This window comes from Echinops telfairi, unplaced genomic scaffold (assembly GCF_000313985.2).
Source record: "Echinops telfairi isolate 266 unplaced genomic scaffold, ASM31398v2 ScPeMD7_7412;HRSCAF=8450, whole genome shotgun sequence".
NCBI classification, from domain to species: domain Eukaryota; kingdom Metazoa; phylum Chordata; class Mammalia; order Afrosoricida; family Tenrecidae; genus Echinops; species Echinops telfairi.
In genome coordinates this window covers 11912515-11924563 of record NW_022111312.1, presented here as the reverse complement: position 1 = coordinate 11924563, position 12049 = coordinate 11912515, and the positions used below count along the sequence as shown (strand labels likewise).

Sequence of the window (12049 nt, the reverse complement as noted above, 5' to 3'; positions counted from 1 at the left end):
ATGCCCTGGCACCGCATCTATCCCTGGGGACTTCATTGCTCTGCTCCCCCCACTGCTCTGCTGCATACCCCCAGAGGCTGGCTTCCGTGTGGTGCGCTCATGGCAGGCACAGTTCCCACTGCGTGTCTCTAGTGTTGTCCCCCGTGGTGCTATGGGTCAATGAGGAATGCTGTGTCCTGTGGTGAGGCCAGCCCTGTGTTCATCTCTGTGCATTGCTATTCTGAGCAGGAACATTGTCCTCAGGGCTTGGTGAGCCAGGATGTGCTTCACTCTTTTCTTTTTTTCCCCCTGTATCCCCCCTCGTTGGCTCCTGTGTGCTCTGACCAGACCAGTCCCTCTTCTTGGGCTGTAGCTTCAGTGCTGTCCTCTGAAGTGAATTCTTCTTGGGGGGAGGGTGGTGTTGTCCATTTAGTTGGTAATGAGGCCGAGGAATACTTTTTGTATAGCTTATAAATTATAACATTCACCACCACCCCCAGCTTGTTATTTATCTTTTCTCTTTGATTATAATGGTTTTTGTCATGGGAAATGTCTTTGTTTTATGAAATCAAGCTTATCAACCCTTTCTGGTCTTGTTTTCAAATTTTGAGTCACAGGAATGATTTCCCCACCTTCAGGTTATAGAGGATTTTACTTATAGGCTTTTAAGGCATGCTTCTTCTTTTGGTAGGTCTTATTTTGTTTTTTATATGTGTGTGTTTATTATGTTTTGTTTGCTTATTCTTTTTATAGCAAATATCTTAGAATCTATTTAGAACTTCTGATGAAATGGCAGTACATCTTTTTTTCATGTGGCCATCCAATTGTTCCAATACCATCTTTACCCCAAAGACTTCAGATTCTGCCTTTATTTACCCTACATTTCTAAACTATGTTGGATTTCCAAATTTTCTACTCTGTCTCTCGACCTGTCTATCTATGCACCTGCATCAACTGTTTAGTCTATAGAAGCCTTATAGTCGAGCTCTAAGAGTCGCTAAAGGTAGCCATTCCCACTTCCAGTTGTTTTCCTTTTTTCTGGTCTTTTTGGCTACACTTGTCTGTGGGTTTTTTTAATAAACTTTCTTATTGACTTGTTTAGCTCTAGCAAATATTTTATTTCTTGGAGTTGCATCATATTTGCCAATTAACTCAGAATTTAAATCTTTACGATATTGAATCTTCCTGTTGAAGAACATGGTCATCTTTGGACAAAAGAACATTTGTCCAAGTTTAATTTATGCTCAATAGTTGTCTTCATAAAAGTTTGGGACTTGTTAACATTTATGTTTACATATTCTATTGTATTTTTACTCATATAAATGAGGTATTTTCTTATGTCTTATCACTGATTTTGTTCTTTGATGGAAACTGATAATTGGTTGACTATACTTTTTCAATTAGTTTTGTTTTTTTAAATATATAATTATATACTCTGAAAATTCCTGTTTCTTTTCAAATTCTTATACTTCAAATTGGTTTCTTTTGTTCAGTGGTATAGTTCAATGGAATGCTTTTTTAATGGCCTTTCCTACCGTTGTCTTGTAATTCCCACCATTTGATTAGGAGAGACTATGAAGTGCTTGTGACCCTCATAATGTAAATGATAATGTAAAGAAAGTACATGAAGCTCTGGTGGTAAGGGGACTGTACAAATAAGGTGGTGGGACTCCCAAAAATGGTAGTTTTGCCATCTACTAGGCTTAAAAGAGAGCCAGTCCCACAACAGGAAAGAGTGACCTTCCTACCACCAAGAAGAACAGCTAGGATTGGAGTGTTTTCTTTGGACCTAGGATTCCTACACTGAAAACCTCCTAGACCTGAGGGAGAGTGAGCTTTAGCAATGAAGAAAGTACAAGGTGCTGAGCAGTGGTGGCAGAGAAACAGCAGCAGCAGCAGCAGAGGTAAAAGAACCAGGAGACCAGTGTGAGTGGCACAGTGAGCTTGCCAGACCATGGAGTTAAGAGAGCTGAGTCCATTCTGGTAGGAAACCTTCTGGAAGAGTAGGCTGCCTTGAGGCACTTGTCAACAGAGCTGGGCCTGCTGACTCACAGCAAGAAGTGAGCAAAATGCTTTCAAGCCAAGGCTTACTGGTGAAGTGGATTCCCCGGGGCACTTACTAGTGGAGTTAAAGAGCTTTGTAACACTTGCTCTAGCAGGGCAGGGGCCACTATCAAGCCAAGGTTTACTGGTGAAGTGGATTCCCCGGGGCACTTACTAATGGAGTTAAAGAGCTTTGTAACACTTGCCCTAGCAGGGCAGGGGCCACTTTCAAGCCAAGGCTTACTGGTGAAGTGGATTCCCCGGGGCACTTACTAGTGGAGTTAAAGAGCTTTGTAACACTTGCCCTAGCAGGGCAGGGGCCAGGCTGAGTGGTCAAGAGACCAGAGCCAGTAAAAGGCCTGACTATACAAGTGTGGCTGAAAAGAAGCTATCTAGCTCAAAGAACTGTATCGTTATCCTTAATTGCAACCTGTTACTTTACTAATAACCCCCGTAACTATGAGCTCTATGTGGCCGTTGCAACAAATTATCAAACCAAGCAGAGATGTAGAGAATGCCCTGAAAAATGGCTAGTGTCAGAAATAGTGAAAAAAAAAAAAAAAAAAAAGCTAGAAGGAGGTATATCAGACCTCTGCTTCATAAGAATGGACTGGTGTTGATGGTAATTCTCTCCACTGCATCATGAAGTTAGAGGTCAAATAACCCTGACACCATTTTTACAAATATATTCCCTAATACTTTTAACTTGTTCCTGCCTGCAGTAAGAAATGCCCTTGTGCGTCTCTGTTAAGTAAAAATCTGGCTTTAAGGCTGAAGTTTACATTTACTTGAGCCGTTAAGGAATTCCTATAAACTTCAGGTGATTTTAGCATTCCTTTTTGATTTCTTACCAGGAATACTCTCAGAGAAGCAGTCTACTTCACTGAAGAAAAACATCTTTTCCCATATTTTTCTTAAATAATTGTGTCTGATTTATTTAGGGCGACCCCTCAGAATGCCTGTGGTGGTTGTGATTATTGACTCCATGAGATAGAGCAGAAGTGCCCCGTAAGGTTTCCTAGGTTATAATATTGACAGAAGCCAGAATGCTGGCAGGGTGGGCTGGAACTGCTAACCTTTTGGTTAGAAGCCAAGTTCTTAACCATTGTACTATTAGAGGTCCTTGCCAATATAAAACGATGCACTCAGGGTTAGAACAGCCATTTGACTTGATTAAACATTTGCATAATTTGGATGAGTCAAATGTTTGGTATAGAAGCTGCATTTTATGTATTAGAGTGCCCCAAATTTAATAGACGTTTTAATATTTCATTTGAAAAATCTGATTTATTGACCTAGATAAGATGGCCCATGTTGTGGTTTTGAGAATAAAGCATTCTTCTGAGGAAAGGAAGCCACTGTACAGAAGAACAATAGACTTAATGTTAAATTCGATTTACTTACCTAGAATCTCTTTCCAGTAGCATTTCAGTGTTACTTGATAAGACTTTAATATTCTTGTTCTTACTGCCTTTTTGTTTCTCTGTTAATATGGCTTATGCTTTCAAGGCCTTTGCCTTCCAACATGTGTATCATCTATTAGTGCCCACTAAATCTGGCACTGGTGGTGGTGGGTAGTGGTCAGGAGAAGCCACCCAGATAGGGAAAACTGAGCCCCATAACATGGAAAATGCTTGTCTAGATTCCTTCACAAGAACAACAGAAAGTTGAATGCATGTGTTCTTTTACTGTCGTATTTATGATCAATTAGGCGTCCATCATTTCTCGTAAAAAAGAGGCCAAAGCTGAAGAACTTCAGGAGGCAAAGGAGAAGTTATCCATCCTCGAGAGAGAGGTGTCCTTGAAGACCAACCAGACCCGGGAGTTCGATGGCACTGAAGTCCTCAAGGGTGATGAGGTAAGTTAAAGTTGAAGAATCTCACAAAACCTGGGTGTGACATTGAGTCTTTGTTTGAAGACACAGATGTGTTGAGCTTTCCTAGTTTGGATATCAGTAGTGGGATGCTAATCTTATTTTATGACTTATTTATGGAAAATAGAAAAAGAAAAGTGTCTTGACAAAAATATTGTTAATTTTGTAAAATGGCAGGGAGTTTTGTGAGACAAGGGTCTAGTCTTTCAGTTTGCCACTTAGTGAATTTATATTACATTTATTTGAGTATCAAATTGCAAGAAGTGAAGCAAAATTAATGGAGCTAATGAATAAGGTGAAAATTTATATTTGCTGGTTAATATATCTCCATGAAAGGCTAAGAAAATGCCATCACTATGTTGCTTTCAGTAGTTTTAGCTGCCACTGTTAAACCACCTCTTTAGAGATGCTTACAGGTTAAAAAATACTATTTTATCTTGCTGTATACTTTAAAATTTTGAACAGCAATTTAACATCTGTTATTTCATTTACCTTCTATCAAATTCATGAGCATGCTAGAACAGCTAATATTGTCTTTTATAAATGGCTAAACTCAAGCACAAGGAGCCCTGGTGGTGTAGTGGGTTAGACATCAGGCTGTTAACCATGAGGTTAGTAGTTCAAAAACACCAGGCACTCCATGCGAGAAGGATGAGTTTTTCTGTTCCAGCAAAGAGTTACAGTCTTGGAAACCCACAGAGGCAGTTCTAACTTGTCCTGTTGGGTCACTGTGGGTCAGAATTGACTTGATAGCAGTGAGTTTAAACTCAAGCACAAAAGATATATGTAATTCTCCAACCCCTTTTCTTAAAGTTGCATCAAAAAGAACATGAAATAATGAAGTCAAATAGCTGCTATTGCTTTTTTACTCTTTTCCCCCCACATCAAATGGTAGATAATTTTTGACTCTTACTGTTTTTGTTTTGTCTTGATATGTATTAGCTACTAGGCTTCAGTAAAAGCTTCTTGAAAAAGCTGCTCATGTCCAAACCTCAGTGTTGGCTTTGAAAAGTTATTGAATTCATGCTGTTCCAAATTGGCATTGAACCGTCACTCTGCCCAACACAAACGAATTTGTTCCCATGACTCCACTTTTCCCCCCCGCGGTGCTTCTTCTTGTAGACACCCTGTGAGCCTTTTAGCATGTTGGGGAAGGAGTAGTTTTAGAAAATCAACATTTGATTGAAATATTTCCTTTGGCTTTTAGGCATCTACTTCCAGATTGCCTTAAGACATGGGAACATTCAGATTGATAGTTGGAAGTGAACAGTATGTACTTTGTGACAACATTGCTGCTATTCAGGGGGAGACCAAAACAACAACAACAAAATATTATTTATGTGGCGATTTTGCTGTATGACACCATACTGCCTACTAATATTTTACCTTCAGAAAATGCTGGCCGATCCACTAGCCATGCTGATCAATCAGGCCACATGGAGACACCCAAGCAATGCTGGTCAGTCTCCTGAGATGTCTCCAGTGTAAAGAAATGAGGGCAGGTTGCCTAGTGCCAAGGTTTTCGCTTTTATTTTTCAAAGTTTGTGGTGAATAGGAGACCCATCTGAATTACGGCAAAAGGCATCCTTCCTCTTGTAAAGGAGGGGGAAAAATAACTGTTCAAAAATGGATGTTGAGACGGGGCTGGGTCCAAGCCGAGCTATGTTGACCCCTCCCCATAAGAGGCAATATAGAGGACAGCACTGAAGATTTAGCTGGGAGAAAGGCAGGTTGGCCCAGACCAACTGGGAGTGAACTTGGAAGGAGGGGGGGAAGAGAGAGAGAGAGAGAAGCTCATCATGGCCCACCAAGCCCCGGGAACAACCATGCTGCTCAGAGCAGCCAGTGGACAGAGAGGACTGTAGCTGGGCCGGTCCCACTATGAGATATGATGTCCCCTCACTGACCCATAGCATTATGGGGGACAGTACCCGAGACACTGTGCAGAAAGTGGGCCTGGTCTGCCCCATGCACAGTGGGTTAAATGTGAAGGGAGTGCAGCAGGGCAGCAAGGAGAACAAAGTAACCAAGTCCCCGAGGAATCCTGAAAATAGATTTCTGACTTGGGGGACACAGCTTGACACCTCATCAAACTTGATCATAAAACATACATAAGGGTCAGCAGACAGACCTGGAACTATCTATTGGTTTTTTTGTTGTTGTTCTGTTTTGTTTGCTTGTATTTTTGTTTTTGTTTGTTTATTTCTTTCACCCTATGTCTGTCTATATAAGATAGGCAGAACATACAATCCTGAAGAGAAAACAGGACCAGGAGTTCTGGGGGGTCATGGGAGAGGAGAGGCTGGGGAGGGGGAATGGGGAACCAACAAACTCATAGATAAGGGAACAACAAGAGATCTAAAACTGATAGTGAGGAGGGTGTATAATACCTGATGGGGTTTGATTAAGTGACAGATAAACCCTTCAGGAACAGTAGTGGGAGTAGCTATATCATGAGGATAGGGGGAGGTTTGGGAAGGGGGAAAGGAGAGAAAGTGGGAACCCATCACAAGGTTAGATATACAGGGACCCCCCTGAAGGGGACAAATAACAAATGTGGGTGAAGGGAGACAATGGACAGTGTAAGATATAAAATGATAATAGCAATATATAATTGATCAAGTATTTACAAGGATGGGAGGATGAGGGAAGGAGGGTAAAAAAGAGGAACTTATACCAAGGCCTCAAGTAGAATGAAAGGTTTTGGAAATGATGATGGCAACATATGTACAAATATGCTTGATACAATTGATGTATGGAATGTTATAAGAGCCCGCAATAAAATTATTTTTAAAAAATTATAGCTGACAAAACCCTATGGGGCCATAGTACCCTGTCACATGGGATCTGAGTCAGAATTAACTCAACAGTACCTAATAATAAAATGATGCAAAAGGGTTAAAATTAAAAAATAAGTTGACCTTATGATACTAATGTCTGCCAACTAGAACAAATCCAGTAACTCATTTGGCAGTTGTTTAACAGAACAGGCGGTATTGGGGAACATTAAGCATAGTTCTATGAAGAGCAAATCTTGGTAGACCTGTTGTGTTTCCTACTAGAATACTTTCTACTTGATGGAGTGATTGTCCATATGGACAAAAGTTAGGCAGTTTGTCACACTTAAAATGACATAACATGGCTGGACCTAACTGGAACATTTCTGATTCAGTGTTACATGGTAGTCACTCAGGAACCATGTCCTGTGCCACCCATCTGTTAGCATAGTTGGTAAGAGGGTACCCGGAAGTAGTCACAGGGTGTTTGGGAAGAATGCTGTGCCAGGAGGGAATGAATGACACAGGGGCTAGCTTTCACTGTGCACCTTCTCGGTACAGAACTCTGTGCTGCCTGTTTTTCATACTTGCCTCCACCTTAGGGGTCTTATTATTTGAGAAGCTCAGAGAAATGGAAGATGCACACCACTAACAAATGGCAGCACTGGGACCCAGGTCTTGCATGCATCTTTCTATTGACCTTAACACTTTTGTGACCCACGGGACATATGTTACCCACCAGCCTTTTCAGCCCCTCAGGTTTTTTGAGAAGTGGGTCTTGCTGCCTCAGTTTATTCTAGCACCTACTGTATAGCTATGTTCTAGTGCCTAGGACCTATGTAACTGTGAATCTGAATAAAAACCTAAATCTACCCCTATTACCAGCCCACTTGGGTCTTAGGTGTCCCATATAATTATGTCAAAATCCATATTATCTAAAAAAAAATTCTCCCTAATTTTAGCATGCCTTCCATTATTGGAAATACATGGTATCAACAAAGAAATTCTGAGCAGAAATTCATCATGAAAAGGTTGAACAAATCACCCAACCTCTCAGGGTTCTCCAAGTGACCTGGGGATGGAGGAATAAGTGCTCACCATTGTTGTAAGGGCTGGCTGCCAGAGCTTCTGAAAGCTTCCAAGTCTGGCCTACATACAGCATCTCCCATCATCCTGAAGTCGTCGTTCTCACACAGCACATTATTACATGTATAAAAGGTAGGAGAGTGTAACACTTATGAACAAGGGCTCTGGGACTTTGGGATTTAAGTGCAAATGGTGACTTCACCTTTGCTTCTTGTCAAGCTTGGTACCTTGGGCAAGCTCTTAACCTCATTTTACTCAGCTGTGAAAGATAAATGCATACCTCCTAGAATTATTGTAAGGATTAAATGGGTTAATACCACTGAAGTGCTTAGAACAGCACCAGGCACATAGTAAGTGCCCAGTAGGTATTCACTAAGGAGCCCTGGTGGCACAGTGAGTCAAACATTGGGCTGCTAACTGCAAGGCCAGTGGTTCAAACCCACCAGCCACTACATGAGAGAAAGATGAAGTTGTCCGCTCCCACGAAGAGTCATTATCCCAGAAAGCCTATGGAGCAGGTCTATTCAATCCTGTAGGGTCACTGTGAGTTGAAATTCACTTGATGGCAGTGAGTAAATATTAGGTATTAGCTCTTAATATTTTCATCATTCACTTAGATGAAGAATTTGAAAGCTAGAGTTACACATTATACCATAAATACTTGGAGTTCCCCCAAGTTGTAGGCCATTCAGTAGAAAGAAATAAGAAACAGCATTATGTTTAGGGATAAGCAATTTTCACAGATTCAAGAGAAGTGAAAATGATGAAAGTTGTTTTAGCTGCCATTTGTTGAGCAGATACTGTGTGCTTAATGCTGTCTGGAGTATTGGAAAAATATACCCAGCCCTTCCAACCTAGAACTGAACCCACTCCCGGGAATCACCTTTCAACCTATGAAGTGAATAAGAATATCTGTGAGGAATGTGCTCCTCTCAAGAATCAACCATGGGAGACGCTAAAAGACAGCATTTACCCAAAAGCAAAACTCGGAAGTCAGGAAGATATGGGAAAGATGGGAACAAGGAACCCAGGGACAAAGTGGAAAGAATGTGGATGGATGGATGGATGGATGGATGGATGGATGGATGGATGGATAGATAGAATTTTTGTTTTGTTTTTTTCATTAGAGAACTGAGACACATGCAGCATTTAAGCTACATTGTCTATGACCATATCCCTGTAAGTAGTAGTCCTGGCATTTGAACTGAGGCTGTCTGGCTCCAGGCCCACAGTAATTTACACATGACAAAAAGCTCAAAGAAATTATTAACGTGAGACAAATGCTAGAATTATAATTCAGAAGCCTCTTCATAGGTTAAAAACACTGCTGAAACAAACACAATGCCATTAATGGGATTATAAATATAATGGATTAGAATTCCAGCTTCGTCTGCCAACTCAGAGCCCCAGCCATTAGTAATGCAGCTTTTTAAAAAGGAAATAAAATATTATACCGCATTAAAAAGTATATCCTATTTATAGTCAAGCTATGCCTAGAATATTCTGCTACATTTTTTTGGCTGCAGGTTTTGAGAGGGACATAGTCAAGCCAGAGTCCACATGAGGATAACCAAGATGAATGAAAAATGTGAAAATTTTGCTAGGAATCAACCATATGTTAACTGAGAACAACAACAAAGGAAAAACATAATAGAGTGACTTTGCAATATTAAAAGGAATATGGAAAAACTGATGTGCAGAGCAAGAGTTAACAGAGCAGGTCTGAGGCTACCCTCCTTAGAAAGACCAGTTGTGAGGTTAGTCCTTGGGAACCTTGGATTTCAGAAGGGCTTCCACCAGTCCCCACTGGTATTGTCTTGTGTACCCCTTTCCTTTTGAAATCCCAAACCAAACCCATTGCCATTTGAGAAGTTTCTGACTCATAGTAAATACAGAGTATACCTGTTATTCCAAATTGTGATGACTTCAACATTGAGACGGTCTCTCAATGTTAAGTGAACTACATTTTACATATTTTGAAAACGTTTACATAAAAATATTTTAGGTATGCAACACACCATGTAGGAGGAGCTGGAAAACAGGATAGAAGTCTAACAGTTAACGACGATAACTGTGATTGACTTATCCCAAAAAGGTTACTGTGATGTTTCTTTTTTTTTTTCCCTTATGATGACAAAGAGACCTTAGAAAAATGGTGTCTCCTCCAGCCCTCCTGAAATGGCCTGCCAACACACTGCTCCCGTGTGTTGTTATGCTCAACTCCCTTAAGATCACAGTTGTTCTCTGCCCCACTGTCAACCCAGAAAGCTTCATGAGGCCAGCCCCATGTCTCTCGTTCACCGCTGTTCACTGAATGCCTACAGTAGGCATTTGATATGGGTATAGAACAATGGAATCAAAGGTTTTAATTGAGTTTGGATCTATTTTCCATCAGAACATGTCTTGGCACTTCTGAGTAGCCTTCAGTTGGTAAGAAAAAGACCTTACCTATAACTTTCCCTTTAGCCATTAATTTTATAGTTATTTTTAAATGCCTGACCACAAACTTAAATTTGCCATTTAATCTAATAGCGTCGAAGCCTCAAGCCAAGTGTTTTGGGTAAGTTTGATTTCTCCCATTTCCCAGGCCACCACTTGGCCCATGATGTGTGGGTGTCAGATAACAGAAGAGCACAAAGCAGCGCAGGCTGATCTCACAGACACTGTGGGTTCGGATTCAAATATTGCAGTGAAGCATGCCCCTGTGCGTGGAAAAAGCTTTGTGTACACTATCCTGCAGCCTTTATTAGCCTTATGGTGAGAAAGGCCGAAATAGAGCTCAGAGACATGCAGTGAGAGTGTACTGTTGGAAAAATGGCACTAAAACTTACTTGCTCTGTGCAGGGCTGCCACAAACCTGTCATTTTGTGAAAACAAAACACAATGCCTGTGACACACTATAAAGTGGGGTATGCCATGGTGATATTTCTTTAATTATATTTACCGTCTTAACCACTTACTAGGACTGAATCTCTGCTTTAAGAATTTAGAGGAGTGGGTAAAGGGATAATGGGTAGGAAAGAGGGAACCGATTACATGGAACTGTGTGTGACCTCCTCCCTGGGGGATGGACAACAGAAAAGTGGGTGAAGGGAGACGTCGAACAGTGTAGCGAGACGTCGGACAGGGCAAGATATGACAAAATAACCATTTATAAACTATCAAGGACTCATGCGGGAGGGGGGAGCGGGGAAGGAGGGGAAAAATGAGGACCTAATGTCGGGGGTTTAAATGGAGAGAAAATGTTTTGAGAAACGATGTACAAATGCGCTTTACACAATTGATGTGTGTATGGATGGGGATAACAGATGTATGAGCCCCAAATAAAATGATTTTTTTAAAAGAAAAAAAAAAAGAAAGAAAGAAAAATTAAAAATAAAAAGAGGACTTGAGAAATAAAAAAAAAAAAAAAGAATTTAGAGGAAAAAACACAAAAGGTAGCCACAGTGGTGCAGGGCCTGGAGCCTTTCCCAAGACTTTATTCAAACAAACACCTGCCTTTGGGGACTTAGCTTTTTGGTAGCAGCAAATGAACCTGTGGTTAAGGTTCCACTGGCACTCAACCACTGAAGGTCATTCTTGGTTGATAGTGTTAACGTTCCATTGTGTTTTCTTCCCTCACCATTCCAAGGACTCAGCTGTTTTGCAGTTATAGCTACTTTAAAAATGTGCTTGGTTAAGTAATATTTATAAAGCAGCTTTAGAAAGGGCCAACCAATTCGTTCTGCAGCTACCGACAGAAATCCTAGAGCTCAATTGCAGAGATTATGAAATCGTCCTTAAATACTTCAAAGAGAACACAGTGAAGATAAGAGAATCCTGGCAAGATGGGCTGCAGCTGTCAGAGCCTGAGAAATGAGGAATCAGATTTTTGACACTTGTGATTGAATCATCCACCCTTCCCAGTGAGCCTGGGCAAACCTGTGGTATTTTTAGAACCTTTCCAATCACATTGTACTCTTCAGAGTTCATCGCAGGACCTGAGGCTCCAAGAATTTCCCAAGAGATAGAACAAAACAGAATCAAATAAACTTGACTCAGTTCACTGTAATACAAGAAGTATATCAGACATTCAGCCTAGGTGACTCCATCATTCTTAGCCCCCACTTTGAAAATTTTTCACCCATGTTTTTTTTTCCCCATCTGGAGCTGCTTGGGCAGTTGTTGAAAACCTCAGTTGAGAAATTCTATCAACTGGGGACTGCTGATTTGATTTATAATAAAAAAGAAGGCCCCGAGCCTTTCTTGGTATGATTTAACTATTGTCCCCAGATGGACAGTGCTTTGCCCG

At 40.9% G+C, this 12049-nt stretch overlaps 1 protein-coding gene across 1 annotated transcript in view; it reads left to right on the top strand.

The window, feature by feature from the left end:
- The window catches only part of IFT81 (intraflagellar transport 81), an 81684-nt gene that overhangs the window by 27406 nt on the left and 42229 nt on the right, over window positions 1-12049 (top strand). The window contains exon 11 of the mRNA XM_045296715.1: window positions 3734-3880. Within this exon, the coding sequence (XP_045152650.1) occupies window positions 3734-3880 (147 nt within the window). The remainder of the gene's footprint in view (window positions 1-3733; window positions 3881-12049) is intronic.